Consider the following 18,756-nt stretch of genomic DNA (forward strand, 5'->3'; position numbering starts at 1 on the left):
GTTCCTTTGTAACACCTTTGCGTTAGCTTGTAACACTTTTGCGTTCCCTGATAAACTACGTTCGTTTGTAACATCTTTTCGTTAGCTTGTAACACTTTTGTGTTCCCCGAGAAACTGTTAGTTTGTAACACCTTTGCATTAGTTTGTAACACTTTTGTGTTCCCTGCTAAACCGTGTTCCTTTGTAACACCTTTTCGTTAGCTTGTAACACTTTTGCGTTCCCCGAGAAACTTTGCTGTCTTTTGTAACACTTTTGTGTTTGCTGAGAAACTTTGCGTTTGTTTGTAACACCGTTGCGTTAGCTTGTAACACTTTTGCATTCCCAGAGAAACTGCGTTCGTTTTGTAACACTTTCGCGTTCCCTTGAGAAACTTTGCATTCATTTGTAACACTTTTGTGTTGGTTTGTTACAATTTTGCGTCCCCTGAGAAACTTTGCGTTTGTTTGTAACACTTTTGCATTCCCTTGTGAAACTTGAGTTCCCTTGGGAAACTTTGCGTTCGCACACAAAGAACATGACAAACGCAAAAACATTGAAAGATATGTATTCCATCACCATGTCCCTTTAGGGGCTCTGTACAAATGACAGTATATTTCAAAAGAAAAAGCATTAAGATTGAGATACTCATTGAATAACCTGTATTTGAAAATACACCACATGATGGAAGTTAAATGCAATTTCATGTCGACTTCAAACGTAACTTGTTAACATGAGACTGATATGATAGATTCACTTACCAATCCAGAGAAAGGGCCGGTTTACACGAGTAACACCAGAAGTTCATCCACCTAGAAAAATGGTTAACCTCAAAACACTTCACAGCACAAAAAACACATTTTTTAGAATCAACAGCATGAATATTTTAAGTAGTGATTTATTCATACAAAATCAAATCGAACACCAGAGTTTCTCTTCATGAAGTTTTATTAAAATAACAATTACATATCCATCTACAATACAACATTCATCAGTAAAATAAATATGGCATATATTCAGAGCTCTTTAACAATAACGCTACACAACAACTACACAAAACAACAAGTGCAATTCGGAATCAACAGCGAATAATCCGGATATTAACAGAATATTTACAGACAGGTCACAGAAATCCCCAAGCTGGATCAGAGAAGAGCTAGAACAAATTTAATGAATGTTTGCTGGAACTCAAAACTTACACAGAATTAAGCTTTTTATCTTAATTACTCAATGTATAAAGTCTGGCGTTCACATTTCTCGTTACGTTTATTTAGTTATCGCTCGACCTTACTTGTGTTTCCATGACAACAGGAAAACTGAGAGTGTTTGTAAATATGCTGTAGTTTCAGGAGCCGTATCGCAAAACACGAGCAGAACTGATGATGTTTTAGTAATATTTTGAATAATATACTTTCATGTTAATTATAGTAAAAAAATATATATATTGTTATGTGCTTGTGTCATTTTACTACATACATATTAAATATATATATTAATAGTGCTATTTAGGTTTAACTTCTTTTTATTTCAGTGATCATTTATTTCCAGTTACTATTTTTAGCACTTAAAACTGCGTAAAGCAACATTTCTAATGTTAATATTCTAAGTTTAACCAGTTTAAATTTAGTTTGTTTTCCAACTAAAATTTATTTTAGCTTTATTTCAATTAATAGAAATGTTTTTAACAGTTTTAGTTAAATTTAACAATAATAACCCTGGAGCAAATGTCTGTGTAAAACATTCGTACATTAATTTCCGCACTAAATTTAACGCAACATGATGTATGAACTAACGTACGAAGAAAAAAAAACTGTAGCGATTCTGCTCGTGTTTCACGAACAAGGTAAAGTGTTTGTAAATAAAAATTACGTTGCAATAACGTAATCGCAGCTCAGTTACGAGAATGTGTGTGAGAACATACTGGCAGCTTAATTGAGGTTTACGTTTATAATAACAATAACTTTTATGTGTCAAAAAAATAAAATAATTGGCACCAAACATTTAAAAATAGCAGTTTTTTAAGTTAGCAAACATGTTTTGTGCAATAAAGCAATACATTTGAATATGTGCGCACTGAAAAAAATCAGTGTTTTATAATATGTCATTGTTCATAATGAAATCCTTTTACTTTTCGCAAAGATTCGTTCATGGGTGTTTCGAATCTTTCCTCCACACATCGAATTTAAAGGGATTTTTCAGGTCCATTTTAACCGTTGAAATGCAAACATATAAACAGGAAGTGCTCGGAGAGGAACGACAGATTCCTATTCCTGAACAACACATGATGGAAGACAGAAAACGAAGAGTTCGGGAACAGGTTCCAGACTGAAGGTAGATGACGGTGTAGAAAAACAGAAGATCCACTGAGTTCACGTCAGTTACTGAATGTCTTTACACGCATGAGGGTATGAGTCCAGGCACGACACACACACACGAGTTCCTGAGTGTGCTATTGTCCTGATTTGCGGGGCGTGGCCACTTGCCTCTTCTTCGCCTGGTAGAAGTCTGTCGGGATAAAAGAGAGCGTCTATTATTAGTCACACCATCATTATTACTCAGCATTTTACTCCTACATAAAAAACTATTAGGATTGACCACATGATAACAAAAACAAAAAACAAAACAGTAATAATGTTACATATTATGACAATTTAAAATAACTGTTTTCTATTTTAATATATTTTAAAATGTAATTTATTCCTGTTATTTTCAGCATCATTACTCCAGTCTTCAGTGTCACATGATCCTTCAGGAATCATTATAATATGAGGATTTGATGTTCAAGAAACATTTATGATTATTATCAGTGTTGAAAACAGTTGTTTACATTTATATTTCAGGATTCTTTGATGAATAGAAAGTTCAGAAGAGCAGCATTTATCTGAAATAGAATATCTTGTAACATTAAACTCTTCTGTTCAAAAGTTTGGGGTCAGTAAGAATTTTATTATGGGGGGGAAATCAATACTTTTATTCATCAAGGATGAATTAAATTGATCAAAAGCTTTCCATTTCAAAATAAATGCTGTTCTTTTTTAACTTTATATTCATCAAAGAATCCTAAAAATGTTTTCAACATTGATAATAATAATTCAATCAGATCCACATATGATAATGATTTGTGAAGGATCATGTGACACTGAAGACTGGAGTAATGATGCTGAACATTCAGCTTTGATCACAGGAATAAATTACACTTTACTATATATTCACATAGAAAACCGACGTTTTAAATTATAATAATAATTCACAATATTACTGGTTTTTTTAATCTAATAAAGGCAGCCTTGGTGTTTTTCTTTTAAAAATATTAATAATCTTCACGATCCAAAACATGAAATGAATAGTGTATATCTTACCTGTGATGTTCGTCTGTTTCCTCTTCATCTCTGTTCTCTTTTCCGGCGTTTTCTCCACGTCCAGCGGAACCGATCCGAATCTGTTCTCTTTTCCCGGTGATCCTCCGGGATTCCGTGCTGCTTCCTCACAGCTCCGGTACAGCACGGGCACGCGCACGCCGGACACGCCCTCCCAGCGGAAGTCTCCGCCCTCCAACGGCTTCTCCGCGACGAAGTCGAAGCTCCAACGACGTGACGCGTCCTCCAGGTCTTTCCTCATCGCGTCGCGATACTCGCGCTGGAGCTGCTCGCGATCCACCGGACCGAACAGGCTTCTTCTCGTCGGCCCGGTTCCGAGGGCTCGAAGGATCCGCTTGTGTGCCGCCATTTTCTGAAGCAAAAGACACGAGAGTGACGGTTACTAGTGAGGAAACCAACCGTCTCTGAGCATCACGTGGTGCGTTCAAGTCATCTCGTAAAGAAGATCGTGTTTCCGAGTTGAACGCACATGAACGCCGCCACAATGTCGTAAATACGAGTGGGAAGCTCGGGATTTTCGAGTTGTGGGCGTGTCAGTGAGAAACATGGCGGAATATTGTCAGGCTTTTCTATTGACAGCGAAGCTAAACGCCAGCACAGAATAAATGGTTTGCAGAGGCTAATTAAAAACATAAAAAAGCAGAGCACATAATATTGCACATTTCTTTGTTATTAATTTTCTAGAAGTAGAGTTTAAGAACCTTGCTGTATTTTTGTGTAATTAATTAGAAAGTAAACCGCAATCTTACTCACATACTACACACGAACTTCCCAGGAGGACTTTAACGCACAACTCAACCCGTGTTTCTGAGATCTCCTGCAAACCTTGCTGTGTCAGTCTCGTCTCCTCATGTGTGCGTGTTTCTGCTGTTCTGTGATCAGCTTTTAAAGGCTGCTGTGAGTCATGAGTTGCAGAGACATGTGTGGACATGTTCCTCAGACTGCAGTGAGCGCGTCTGGCCAGCAGAGGGCCGCCATCTTACTCAACTACACGATCAGCTCTGAATACACAGCATACATATACATATACAAGTACATAAAATACTTAAAATATTTCCATCATACATGAGGGACGTCTCACTAATATAAAAAAAAAAAAATTGAGATTCTTACGACTGACAAACCAACATTTCACATGAAAGTGTCATAATCTCATAAAAATAATTGTAATTTTAAATTATTTTCCTGATTAAAATAATCAATCATTATTCATTTTATATCTATTTTATTTAAAAGTTTTTAGCCCATCTTTATTCTGAGATATGAACTCATTAATTAACTATTATTTAACTAAAATTATAATTGTGGTAATATAATGAATTTAAAATAGTCGAAATTATGACTTAAAAGTCGAAAATATTAGTCAAAAATTGACATTATGATTTATGATAAAAGTGGAAGTTATGACATAAAAAGTCAAAATTATGACTTAAAAAGTAAATTATGACAAAGACAATTATTTTGTCATAAGAATTTTTTCAAAGATTTTTGCCTATCTTTTTTTCCATGAGAATGTTTAAACATTTTTTATTTAAATTGCTTAATATTATTATTTAACTCAATAATCAACTATTATTTAACTAAAATAGGCTTAATACTAGTGATAATATAATATAAAATAAAAATTTTTTGACATTCTTAATATGACAGGGCTGACAAACCAGCCCAAAGTTCACATCAAAGTGTCAGAATCTGACATTACATATTAAATTTAATAAATACATAATAATAAATATATAATTGTGATGTATAAATTATTTGTCAAAGATTTCAGCCCATACATTTAAATTTTTTTTTTTTATTCATATTTTATTTAGAAAAGATATGATCTATCATTCATGATGTCATGACAGAAGGTGCCACTGAGTCCATGTGAAGGAACATAAAGTTCATTACGAAAATAAATTCAAGACGGCGGCGGGAAAGCGAGCGTTTGTTTGATTGGTCAGAAGTGACGCAGACACGCCCACTCTACTCTCTGGGTCCACGTGAACACAAGTCTCGTGTGGAAAGAAAGCCGGTGGAAAGAAAACTGGTTGCGATTGTGACAAGATGAGTTCACTTTACATTAACATTCAAACAGCGATAAAAATCAATCAATCAATCACGTGCCTTCTGATCTATATATTCAAGTTTAACGTTAAGTGAAAAGTTCTCAGTTAAAGTTCGTCTGAGATGTTTATATTACTCGGCTGTTATTCAAAACAACCAAGAGTTTAAACTAGTTGTATTAACAGTTTGCCTAACGTTCTTGTGATAAATGATAATAGCTTTAAACAAACGCCATGAACATAAAAAACGATGAAAAACAAGCAACTTACATGTTTTGGCCTCTGTCGAGTGTTAAAAATGTGTAAAATCGCTGTTTGCTGAATGATCTAGAGAGGTTTCAGGTGTCCTGGACAGCAGTGTCGAGTTTAAGCTGAACTTTAGCAGTGTCTTCAGGTGAAAGTGGAGAAACTCAGTCCTGGGCGAGAGTAGCAGTGGATACGAGATGTTCTTCTTCAGCGCTGGAGGGACTTTCTGAACTTTTACGAACCCCGGTGGGCGTGTCTAGACGGTGGGCGGGGCCTAGTGAGCACAGCACGTGGACTGTGCCCGATAAACACATGTGACAGCGTGAACGCGCCTTCAGGGGAACATTCCTGTGGGTCTGCGTCACAGAACAGAAGGTCCCGAAGTTACTGAGTGGATCCGCCCGATATATATTACACACACTATTTGTTTTAAGCGTTTATTTGTCCTTCTTGCATGAGAAGATAAATTAGAAAGAAAAAAAAGTACATGCACATAGCCAGCAAAAAAGAAAAGAAAAATAGGACTAAATAGCTTTTAGAAATAATTGAGAACTTTCTTACTGGTAAAAACAATGTTTTTTAATCTTGCCTTTTTAACCCACCAAAAGTGCTTTTTAAAAATGTTTTTTAGCCTGTAAACTTGATTTCTGTTTCATGTATAATTCATATACTTAGGGACAGAAACCCCAGAGGTTTGCAGTTGATAGGGGTTTTGTAAAATATTTAGGATTGCAAACATCTAGAATTGTACACGTTTAATTCGGCTGTCTAAAGACTGATAGAAAACCATGAGATTAATTGTCAATATTTGATTTTATTGACAGCCACAATGACATACAGAAAGTCACATTTTGACATAAAAGTAGAAATTATGAATTAAATAGTCGAATTATTACATAAAATGTCGCAATTCTTACTTAAAAGTTACTTATGACTTAAAAATCTAAATTCTGACTTAAGTCATAAAAATATGAAATAAGACATTAATTTCAAAACTGACTTTAAAAGTTCGCCAAATTTTTTACTCATTTTAATATCTCTGTGTTCTCCCCGCCCACATAAAGACTCCTTTTGTCAAAAAGCACATTTCATAAATAAAAACTTTTCTACATGTTTATTTCATCATTGTTACTTGTATCACACACACACAAATTAATAATACAAAAAAGTATGACTTCAAAAAATATGATTCCCTCCATTTTGGGGTTAAAATAACACTTTTGAAAGTGTGAAATATGCACATTACTCACTGAGTATATTTGTTCAAATGTGTTCAAAAAAGTGTTATTTTAACTCAAATGGAGGGAATCATATTTTTTTTGTGTATATATTTACCATATAAAACATAGTAATATTTAATCCAGGATAAAATAATTAACACAATAACTGCCCTAATTTAGTGTCAATAAACACAACAGCATGAAATAAAATCACTAATGAGACCGACCGAGTAATGAAGTCCATCCTTCCCACGACAATCAGCAGGAAAGGCCATTCTTTAGTTTAATTAATGGCCGCTATTCATTAGTGTTTGCGGTTTGGCGGGAGTCAGACAAGACATGGCGGTTATTATAACATTCCACTGCGCGAGGAAGCCGCGGGAAAAAAATCAGTGAGTCACCCGACGCGTGACTCATCAGAACGTGACGTCACCGTGAGTAAAGCGAGGGAAAGAGCGGGTAAGTTTGAGTTTCTGTTCATTCATTCGTTCAGATTCATTCAGTCTCGCTCTGGTGATACATTATTAATATGACTGAATTCAAACTTCATACATGCAGCCTTATGAGCTCGCATTTATTGAAAAAACGTGGAATATTTGTACTTTTAGAAATTAATTTGTCAAACCAGAAGATACTGAGTGAACTGCTAAACGTGATTTACAATGGCGGGAAAAGTAAACGGTTATTGGTCTGTAAACTAGCGAATATAATAATCCATCATAACTCATTCTCTGTCAGCAGGTACAAAACGTGAACATTACATGACTTTGCCAGTCAGTCACCACCCTGAAGTCGAGTTTAAGTTAGAGGTTATGTAACCTAAGTTGTGATCAGTGATCTTATGAAAGCTAGAATTATGACTGCTGTTTGTTTGGGCTGAATCGTGACGTCATTTAGCAGAAGCGTGAATGAAGGATATAATACGCCAGATTTATTCACTACTACACCTCATCAAACCACAGACTATCTGCACTGTTTACATACATTTTAATATTCTTATGTATAAAGACAATTAATACTGTGAAAAAGTAATATTATAAATGTGTAAAATATTAAGTAACACATTAAAGCGTTTTTCTACTCATTGTAGTGCTGTACTGTGTTAGGTGTATTTTATTAATTGCTACAATTATTTTATTTAAAAATCAAATGTCATGTTTTTTAATCAGTGTGAATAATTCATGTTTAATAAAGCAATAAGCCCCACGAAGCGTGTTTTACAGTGGATGTAGAACAGCTGAGGGCCGTTGTTAGGCACGACGCAGAGTAAAACCCCCTTAGCTGTTCTAAATCCACTGTAAATCACGGCTTCAAGGGGCTTATTGCTTTTATAAAACAGTTACTCCATAAAAATATTCATTTTAATATTGATTTTATTCATAAAATAAACAACAGAAACAAAAAATATAACTTTATAACACATTTATTCCTCCGCCAAGCAATGTAGTTCCAAAGAGTTTGCTAAGCAACACATGCAGCAACAGAGCATCACAAACAGCAGTTGCGCAGTAACACTAGTCTAATGTAACGCGCTCACAGGTGTGTGTTTGTGTAACACTAATGTGATGCGGTCACAGGTGTGTGTGGAGTCATTTACAACAGCTTCGACCAATCAGAATCAAGGACCGGAACTATCTGTCACATCTACAGTGCCCTCCACAATTATTGAACCCCCTGGTAAATATGATCAAAATTGGCTGTAAAAAATAAATCTGCATCGATTATCCTTGTGATCTTTCATTCAAAAAATGTGCAAAATTCTAACCTTTCATTGAAGTAAAAGAATTGAAAGTGGGGGGAAATCACATTATGAAATAAATGTTTTTCTCCAAAACACGTTGGCCACAATTATTGAAACCCTTTTATTAAATACTTTTTGCAATCTCCTTTTGCCAAGATGAGCTCTGAGTCTTCTCCTATAATGCCTGATGAGTTTGGAGAACACCTGACAAGAGATCAGAGACCATTCCTCCACACAGAATCTCTCCAGATCCTTCAGATTCCCAGATCCATGTTGGTGCTTCTCCTCTTCAGTTCAGCCCACTCATCAGGTCAGGGGACTGGGATGGTCATGGCAGAAGCTTCATTTTGTGCTCCACAACAAATTTTTGTTTTGATTTTGATGTTTGTTTTGGATCGTTGTCCTGAAGGAAGATCCAACCACGGCCCATTATAAGATTTCTAGCAGAAAGCATCAGGTTTTGATTTTTTATCTGTTGATATTTGATAGAATCCACAATGCCATGTATCTGAACAAGAAGTCCAGGACCTCCAGCAGAAAAATATGCCCACAACATTAAAGATCCAATGGTATATTAAATTGTACACATGGGGTACTTTTTATCCTTGTGTTCACCAAACCCATCTAGTGCGTTTGCTGCCAAAAAGCTCTGTTTTAGTCTCATCTGACCACAGAACCCTGTGTTGTTTGAAGATCCAGTCGTGTCTGACAATTAAATTTGCTGGAATTTGTTTTTGGATGAGCGAGGAGGTTTTTTTTTAAAGCCTCCCAAACAACATGTGGGGATGTAGGGGTTGTTTGATAATTTTTTTTTTAGGCTTTCTGACCCCCAAGACTCAACTAATCTCTGCAATTCTCCATCTGTGATCCTTGAAGAGTCTTTGGCCACTCAAACTTTCATACTCGCCATGCATTAAGACAGTATAGACACATGTCCTTTTCCTGGCAGATTCATAACATCTTTAGTTGGTTATAACTTCTTAATTATTGCCCTGATGGTCAAAATTGGGATTTTCAATTCTTTAGCTACTGTCTTACAGCCACTTTCTAGTTTGTGATGCTCAACAATCTTTTGCTACGCATCAGAACTATATTCTGTGGTTTTACTCATTGTGATGGATGATTAAGGGGATTTGGCCTTTGTGTTTCCTCATATTTAAACTCCTGTGAAACACGAAGTCATAGCTGGACAGTTTCATGTTCCTAGTCACCCTGGTGTACTAAAAAAGGTAAATATTAATGGGAATATACTTCAGAGATATTTTACTCGTAAAAAATTCTAGGGGTTTCAATAATTGTGGCCAACGTGTTTTGGAGAAAAACATTTATTTCATAATGTGATTTCCCCCCACTTTCAATTCTTTTACTTCAATGAAAGGTTAGAATTTTGCACATTTTTTGAATGAAAGATCACAAGGATAATCGATGCAGATTTATTTTTTACAGCCAATTTTGATCATATTTACCAGGGGGTTCAATAATTGTGGAGGGCACTGTATCTATCTAAAAGCCACTGCTTTTCATATTTTCAATTAAATCATTAGTTTTACAAAATGTATTTAAACAAATTGTATTTTATTTTTATAATAAATTTTGTGAATATTTTATAATTTTAAACAAATATTTTAAATTTGTATTCTATTATATTTATTTGCTTAATTTTTTAAAAATCAAATGTGTAAATTAGTTTAATCTAGCTCCCTAGCTCTCTCTTGTGGCCCCCTGAAGGTCCCCAGTTCAAATAACCCAGAAAACCCCTGAGTTCAAATTATATATATAATAGAGGCTCTAGTTGACAAATAGACTTTGGATTAAAAGCAATCGGGAGTTTTTTAAAAGCAATCATCTAAAAACTCCAAGCAATCCAGATAAGAGTCAATGTAGAGTTAAAAGTTGATGGTTGCCCTCTGCTGGTACTACAACTACACATATACAGATACACATGATCTGTTCCCATTTTAATTACATTTAAGTATTTGAGAACATTTCTCCCTTTATTATATTTCTACTTTTAATGTTGACTGTCTGTCCGTGTCAGATTCGTCATGCGAGGGATTTTACTGAAAACCTGCATCTCAAAATTAGATCTTGAAATTAAGCTCCGGACAACTTACAATAAAACCTCAAACAAGGATCAGATGTCAATATAGTTTAATATTTAACCAGGATCTTCAGCGAGTCAGTGATCACTACTGTACACAAACATGAAATGTTCACAATGCTAACACTATAAACGGCTACAAAAACAACTTGCCACACGCTCTTATATTGACGATATGCAAAGAGTTTTGTGGTAACACTTAATTTCAATGTTATTCGTTAGGAAAATATTCTACTACTATAGCATTAATCTAAATTCTACATTTACAAAAAATAAATAAATAGAGCACAGGTTGTATGTTTAAACAAATTAAAATAACTATATGAACAAACAAGGGACAGTTGTATTTTTATTATCTAACATTTGCAAAGATAATACTGTAAATGAGCTAATGTCTTGATTAACCCTGTATGAACTGTTCTTCATTTGTAATTATTGGATAAAATCCGAGTAAATTAACACTTTACAAATAAACATTTTAAAGTCCCCCTGTGGTGAAGATCCAGCGTTTAATGTAGTTTATGTGTCTATGTGGTGTTTTTAATACGCTTTAAGACAAACCATGTGTAAGTTCATAAGTCGACAGCATTGCTGAGTATTTCCTCCTTAAAACTGCAGTGAACCAAAGACAGTCTCAAACACACGCTTTGAAATCGCTGGTGTTTCTGACATCACAAACTTCCTTGTAACCAATCAGATCAACGTGTGATCGTCAACCAGTGGATCTCTGAGCTGAGTGAGTGGAGGCGGGGCTCATTTGCATATTCATAGAACCACGCATACTAAATGAGGCGAGGGTGTCGAGTTAGTCAAGATATTTTAAGGCATGAAGAATTATTCTTTAAGGGAAAAAAGGCATTAAGTCTTTTTTGTGATCAAAGATGAGTTTTACAGGGGGACTTTAAATTCAGACAACCCTATAAAATAGCCAATTATTAAATTAAAACACGTACAATATTGTAAAAATTCACAGAGACAGGATATTTTCTGTAATGAGTTTTAATTCAAATCAACATTATAAACAGTACAAACACTACAAGGAAAAAAACAAACGAGAATGAAAGCTGTTCTTCATTCCACCCCCTGCTGGCGACACAGTGTCGTTACATCGTCCCCCTCTGATCGCACACAAACACAAAGCAAAACGCTAGCGGTCGAGCTCAGGCGACAGGAAATGAGCTCATCGCAGCAGGACCAATCACATTCACCGGCAAAAACACAAATAAGTCTTAAAAGTGTGAGATGGAATGCCGTCGCATTAAAACTGCAGCTACAGAAGGAAACAGAACCGCTAAAATAATGTTCATAAAAAAAACAAAATAAATGGGGGACTCTGAGCAATAAAGTCTTTTCAAAGTTTTTGATCGACGATTTCCCGTCACGACGTTTTTCTCTGTGTCGTGGTTCATTTCCGGTCATTAGATCTGGAACGACTGTAAACGGAAAAAAAGTCGAGATGTGACCTTTGGACGTCATTCCTGGCCGGACGATATAAAGTAGCAAAACTCTTACCTCCTCGATCGTGAGAAAGATCGTGAGGGCTTGTGGTTCCTATCGCGGGACAGCGATCTCTCCCTCCTGCGCTCTCTGGAAAGAGATCTAGACCAAGTCCAGAACCAGGGTTATTATTGTCAACTAAAACCGTAAAAATGTTCGCAACTTAATTTAAAAAAAAAAAAAAAAAATTTAACTGAAAGCGTTAACTGAAAGAAAATAAAACTTTAGTTGCCAAAGCAACATCTCATTTTAGTTTAAACAACGTACTAAAACAACTAAAATAGACGCATTTAAAGTTACCATAAAATGAAAACATAAAAATAAAAAACTGATTTAAAATATCGCGCAATAGTGCCGTTTTCCTGCGTGTAAAGTTGCGCAAACTCTTACCTGCTCCGACTGCGACTGAAGCTCCTCCTCCTGGGTGATCTGAAGAAGAGAAGAGAAGAGCGAGTAAACGCGGTGGCGATCGACACACGAAGGCACCTCAAAAGCCCTGAAACTCCAGCCTGCTAACAGTCACACACTCGTCACCGCCCTGATACAGGGGTGGAGTGGAGATCTCGCCACATGAGCGTTCGCTAAGAGCGTTACGCTCCAGTACAGAGAGCTACACAGTAGAAAAACTCAACGCACTGCAAACAACCCCAACAGAATGAAGACACTGACAGAAAGCAAGAGCAGCTCTCAAAGCCCACGCTTCTTATGTAACCTGAACCTCCGCTTGGGCTCCCCATCAGCTTTTGCCTAATCTTAACGGAGTCAAGATACCAACCCTGTGTGTTTCAACTCTCAACAGGAGATTTCTCCTCATCTTATATCTGTATTCAGCATTAAACTGTATGAAGCAGGAAAAACTTACTAGTCTTTCGGTTTTCAACAAGCTAGAAAAGGCGAAGGGGTGGCGGCCGGGGAGCAGAATTGGCGGGAAAGTGTAGGCCAGATGCTGCTAGCTGATTAGCTGGCTTGCGGATGGGGGCTGGATGTAGTGGATTTTTCCTGCTTTTATTGGTTAGCCGAAGGCTGTTGCTGGTGGTTGGTAGTGTAGACATTGGGGAACGTAAAACGCTGATTGGTCAGGAATGTGAAGTGGGCCGCTGCCGATTGGGTGTTAAGGTTGGAGGAGGAGGAGGAGCTGACAACGGCATGCTCAGGAACCAATGGGCTGGTGCGACCTGATGACTGGCCACGCCTGGGTCATGTGACACCAACCCAGCCAGCTGATTGGGGCACGCTGGTCACATGATGCTGAAAGAAGACTAGTAGACTGACTCAGAGGGTGGTGAGGAGAGGCATGGTGGTGACTCTGCAACGGGGTTCATTTTTATTAATATAGAGATGATAAGATAAGAAAATAAAAACAACCTTTTCATGTAAAGTTAAGTCAACAAAAGATTGCATTCCAACCATTACTAGAGCCGAGCAGATTACTGAAAACAAGCGACTGGGCTTTGGGCGGCCAATTCACAAAGTTAGCATAGTCAACATTGAATAGCGCTGCACAAGAAGAGTGCGCATATCGCATCCGGGTCAAATTTCAATCCGAAATAAAGCTTATTTTTTAGGAATTAAGGACAATTAAACATCCATCACTGCCAAAATTCTCATTATAAATGGTAGAAAAACCTCACTTTACATTTTAAATCAAGTAAACAAATTAAATGATCGCAATGACTTAATATTAACAGTAATGAGAATTTGGGTGTAAAAAAGGTGCTAAATTGTCATCAAAACACCATGACGATGCTAAAAGCAGTAGCGCTTTACAATAAGCTCCCATTGCTAATGCAATACACTCGTTACACTAACACTGAATAATAAAATACTTAATGTTAAAATGAACATTAACCAAGACTTATAATAATTTCACTGTTAGTTCACGTTGACTAAGATTAACAAACAGAAGCTTATTGTAAAGTGTTAGCCTACACAACAAGCAATCAAAAAGCTCATTTTTGTTGTTCCGACTTTTAATTTCGGCGTGAAACAACCCGGGCGCCGTCATGAGACGAGATTAGCCCAAATAATCACTCGCGGATCTGCATTTAAACAAAACTATCAGAATTTGAGAAGCCCAGTCAGATCATTGCTTAACGGTTATCAATGACAATGAAGATGGAGGAGCTAAAGATCTCCGTCAGATGCCCATCAGAACCGGGACACGTGGCACCGGCAGGGCAGTGGCATCCAGGACTGGCGAAGGGGGCAGAATCGCATTAGTTTCCTCTGAAACACAGTTTACAGAGAGACAGGTGAGCGGGAGAACGGGTTTACCTGCGCCGGGCGGGCGGGCTACGCCTTCGGTAGTCGTCGCGTGGACGTCGGCTCCAGGATGGAGGCGGACCCCGGTTACGAGTTCGCTTCTCGCCATTGGACAGCTCCACCCTCACTCGGCAACCGCAGAGAGTCCTGCGTGACCCGTCGATTAGACCAGAAGTCGTGAAGTAATTTGCTGATGATGATGATGATAACTAGCTTTATGATCCACACTCACCGTCCGTCTAGTTCTCTAACGGCGTCTGTGGCGTCACGAGGGTCTTCGAATTCGACGAATGCAAAACCAGGAGGGTTTCTGGCCACCCAGACGCTCCTCAGGGGCCCGTAGTAGCCGAACGCCCTCTCCAGTTCCGACTTGTTCCCATTATTCCCAAGATTCCCAACGTACACTTTGCAGTCCAGAGGGCAGTCGCGATGCATGGCTCAATCTGCACAACACAAGAGTACGAGGGGTTACATTTTGATTTAAAATACATTTAAAAATGAATAATTTTGACCCATACAATGTATTGTTGGCTATTGCCACAGATATACCCGTGCGACTCGTGACTGGTTTTTGATCCAGGGTCACATATGAAATGTTGATATTATCATGAAATTCAGTCAATAAATGTGTTTGAGTATGTTTAACGTGTGCTGACAGTTAAACCGATCATCTCTTCCTCTATAATCCTAGTTACAGCAGCAAATAAACATGAACATCAGAGGGAATGATGACAATTACATCAATTACAACCGATTACAATTTTCTGGGCCGATTCCGATTTCTCATTAAGTTTGACCTGCCGATACCGATTTTAGCCGATTCCGATTTCATTTTTTCTAACCACTTTACAGCACACACAAATATTTATTTTATATCTTTTCTGTAATAGAACATTTTACAATTTGCATAGTACATATTTTTTTGAACAGATAAACGCTATAAAATAGATCTAGCCTATATAAATTACTCCAGGTGTGGGTAATTCACACACATCTAAAGTGCAGTGTTATGGAAGAACCATTTCCTTTTCACATTCAATATCCAATAATTTTTTTATACATGTATTTAGGAAACTTAACGTCTGTATGAAAACAGGGAATGGCGATAAAATATATAAATAAAAAATTAAATAGCCTATAGCCTTGCAGTATAAAGATATTTCTCAAAGCACACACACACACTGGCCTATTGCAATCACTTGTACAAACTGAATAATAAAACAAGTTTAAATGGGTACATTTTCTATAAATATTAGTCTTCGTTTTCTTTTCTGACATAGCCTACTCCAGTTCTTGTTAAAACACGCAAATTCTGTGCATTTTGGGCACTTTTTTTGTGAAACCCTATTAAGGCTATTTTGTCCATCAAAAGTGTGCTTTCCCTTTATTTGAGCGTGAGCAGTGCAGCAAATAGACTCGGCGCCGAAACACGCGCTTCACTGCTCGCGACGCTCACGCGCTGCTCCCGTTGTGAATGCACTCATTGATTAACATGCACGCCGAAAAAAAAATACGCCCTTGCCGTCTGAACGGACATAATTCATGAGGTTTCCTACATGTGTGTTCCGTGTGCACGTGTGATGCTGATGTTGCGCAATGTTAATCATGCGGCGCCCGAGTGCATTTGACCGGCATAAAATCGGCATTTGTCAGACTGACCGGCCGGTCGCAGCCGATCACAAATCTGCCAATTCCGGTCACCAGCCAATCAATCGGTGCATCTCTAGTCTCATGTAATCCATCAATCAGTGTTTCAAACGCAGAAAGAAGTCAATAAAACAGCTTGTAAACAATAGTCACATTTACCTCAGAAAAGCCACTCAATGACCATCCACAACGGTTTGCCAGAAAAATAACTCTATAGAGATGATCATTTACATAAATATATGCACTGTAGATTATATTTTCACCCGTAGTCCGTTCTTCAACTGTTATGAAAACAATTATGTTATGGCCAGAGATTTACCCTTATGAAAATAAATCATAGTTTTATTACAGTAAAAGTGTTAGCTAACTGTAGCCTAGGTGTTTTTGATGGATCATTACCATTTGTATAACCACGGTTTTACTACAAATATCATGGTTAAACTATGGTGAGTGTAGCAAAACCATTGTTAATTTGTGGTTACCACTGCTTAACTATATTAACCATGCGTGTTTATTTTTAGCGGTAGTAAAACCATGGTTAATATTCGTAAGGTTTTTTGTTTTGTTTTTAAATCACAAGAAACTGTGAAATGTGTGTCGATACCCAGTCTTACTAGTCCACGTGTCGGTTGTACACTAATTTAAATAAGCCCGAGAATGCCTATAGAGAGAGGGATGATGATGATGTTAATGGAGGTGTGGCTGGTTTCGTTCTCCATCCCCCAATACCTGTCTCTCTCGAATGGTGTCTTGGCATAATACAAAATAATTGTATTTGTCTTGCCAAAGAATTTGTAGACGAGCTTGAAACAACGACCATTTAGAGTCGCTTTTTACTTTATGGTGTTTGAGTTCCTAATATGCATCATTGTTTAATCTACTACAAAACTGCCTTGTTACATATTTAGAGCAGAACGAAATAAATACATTTAGAAATAAAGACTAAATAAGAGCAGCGCCTGAAAATTAAGTAAAATAGGCCTAACTTACATAAATAACGAAAAATCGCGTTATTTCTGCTTTTGTTCGCGGCTCAAAATGGCGCACGACGAACACACGCGACTGAACACAGAATACAACACACACAAAACACAATGAAACACGAACTGTCTCTTTAACTTGCGATAGCTGCTGTAAACATAATCAAGATGAATGTTGATGTAACACGCGTGATTAAAGACTGGAAGTAAACTGCTAACCGCTAATCTGGGTCAATAGTAAAATGGCGCCTGCGAAAAAAACTAACAAATTGAGCAAAAAGGCAAAACCGTCTGCTAACGCTTGTGATCCAAACACACAAACAACCAAATGAAATGCATTAGAACACAATGAAAGAGAATAAACGTACGTTTACCGTCAGCGTCGCGTGTTTCTGACCGTGTGTGTTTGATTCCTGGATCAGATCCGCTGTGAAATGGCGCAGCGCGGAAATACGGAGGCTCGTAATGTACGTCCTCACGTAATGTACGTCATCACGCACGCAGAGGGGCGGGGCTTCAGACGCTGCGATCGATCATGAGATGCTCAAAAACAGGGTTTTTCATGTCGGGTGGTTGTAAATCATGAAGGCTTTGGAATACAGACCCAAAGTTGGTTGCTTTTAAAGAGACACTGCAGATTATTGCAGAAGAGAAAACACATATAAAAATATATAGAAGGTTATAAACTTTACTGTAACTGTACTGAACTCAACATGCTTTATTTATTTACAAAAAATATATATTTTACAAAATTATTTGTACTATAAACTCCACATTTGAAGTTGACCACAAAAATTGAGCCCTTAAAGGTTTAAAAGTTTTTGAATTTTGAGTGTTTAAGCTTTTAAATTAAATCTAATTTATGATTTTGTGATATCTATCTATCTATCTATCTATCTATCTATCTATCTATCTAGACTATCTATCTATCAATCTATCTATCTATCTATCTATCTATCTATCTATCTATCTATCTATCTAGACTATCTATCTATCTATCATCTATCTAGACTATCTATCTATCAATCTATCAATCTAGCCTATCCATCAATCTATCAATCAATCTATCTATCTATCTAGCCTATCCATCTATCTATCTATCTATCTAGCCTATCGATCTATCGATCTATCTATCTATCTATCTATCTAGCCTATCGATCTATCTATCTATCTATCTATCTATCTATCTATCTAGCCTATCCATCCATCTATCTATCTATCTATCTATCTATCTATCTATCTATCTATCATCTATCTATCTATCTATCTATCTAGACTATCTATCTATCTATCTATCTATCTATCTATCTATCAATCTATCAATCTAGCGGCTAGCCTATCCATCAATCTATCAATCAATCTATCTATCTATCTATCTATCTATCTATCTAGCCTATCTATCTATCTATCTATCTATCTATCTATCTATCTATCTATCTAGCCTATCCATCTATCTATCTATCTATCTATCTAGCCTATCTATCTATCTATCTATCTATCTAGCCTATCTATCTATCTATCTATCTATCTAGCCTATCGATCTATCTATCTATCTATCTATCTATCTAGCCTATCCATCTATCTATCTATCTATCTATCTATCTAGCCTATCCATCTATCTATCTATCTATCTCCTCATGTTTATAGTATGCTGTAT

The 18,756-nt window shown here is 36.9% G+C and overlaps 2 protein-coding genes across 4 annotated transcripts; both read right to left on the reverse strand.

Annotated features, from left to right (window-relative positions):
- Positions 1 to 907: 907 nt before the first annotated feature.
- On the reverse strand, positions 908 to 5,882 carry cdkn1a (cyclin dependent kinase inhibitor 1A). 2 transcript variants are annotated; one of them, XM_082138793.1, is made up of 3 exons: positions 5,676 to 5,882; positions 3,337 to 3,706; positions 908 to 2,482 (listed from the first exon to the last, which is right to left on the reverse strand). In XM_082138793.1, exons 2-3 carry the CDS (start codon positions 3,701 to 3,703, stop codon positions 2,427 to 2,429), a joined length of 423 nt encoding a protein of 140 aa, XP_081994919.1. In that variant the 5' UTR covers positions 3,704 to 3,706; positions 5,676 to 5,882; the 3' UTR covers positions 908 to 2,426. The 2 variants fall into 2 exon arrangements, with proteins under 2 accessions (XP_081994919.1, XP_081994920.1); XM_082138794.1 differs by lacking the exon at positions 5,676 to 5,882 and adding an exon at positions 4,108 to 4,494.
- A 5,814-nt stretch (positions 5,883 to 11,696) lies between these two features.
- On the reverse strand, positions 11,697 to 17,588 carry srsf3b (serine and arginine rich splicing factor 3b). Of its 2 annotated transcripts, none has more exons than XM_082138784.1 (6): positions 17,468 to 17,588; positions 14,705 to 14,915; positions 14,485 to 14,619; positions 12,601 to 12,639; positions 12,226 to 12,312; positions 11,697 to 12,146 (listed from the first exon to the last, which is right to left on the reverse strand). In XM_082138784.1, the coding sequence occupies exons 2-6, from the start codon at positions 14,905 to 14,907 to the stop codon at positions 12,119 to 12,121; spliced, it is 492 nt and encodes a 163-aa protein (XP_081994910.1). In that variant the 5' UTR covers positions 14,908 to 14,915; positions 17,468 to 17,588; the 3' UTR covers positions 11,697 to 12,118. The 2 variants fall into 2 exon arrangements, with proteins under 2 accessions (XP_081994910.1, XP_081994911.1); XM_082138785.1 differs by having other exon boundaries at positions 17,474 to 17,584.
- Between the last annotated feature and the right edge of the window lie 1,168 nt (positions 17,589 to 18,756).

This window comes from Leuciscus leuciscus (genome assembly GCF_965113295.1).
Source record: "Leuciscus leuciscus genome assembly, chromosome: 15".
In the NCBI taxonomy this organism is placed as follows: Eukaryota; Metazoa; Chordata; class Actinopteri; order Cypriniformes; family Leuciscidae; genus Leuciscus; species Leuciscus leuciscus.

Coding starts and splice junctions, on each gene's coding strand:
- cdkn1a (XM_082138793.1), bottom strand. CDS start 3,703: ATGGCGGCACACAAGCGGATCCTTCGAGCCCTCGGAACCGGGCCGACG. Junction 2,483..3,336: donor GAAACAGACGAACATCACAG/GTAAGATATACA, acceptor TTATCCCGACAG/ACTTCTACCAGGCGAAGAAG.
- srsf3b (XM_082138784.1), bottom strand. CDS start 14,907: ATGCATCGCGACTGCCCTCTGGACTGCAAAGTGTACGTTGGGAATCTT. Junction 14,620..14,704: donor GTTAGAGAACTAGACGGACG/GTGAGTGTGGAT, acceptor CGGGTCACGCAG/GACTCTCTGCGGTTGCCGAG. Junction 12,147..12,225: donor TCTTTCTCACGATCGAGGAG/GTAAGAGTTTTG, acceptor TTCCGTTTACAG/TCGTTCCAGATCTAATGACC.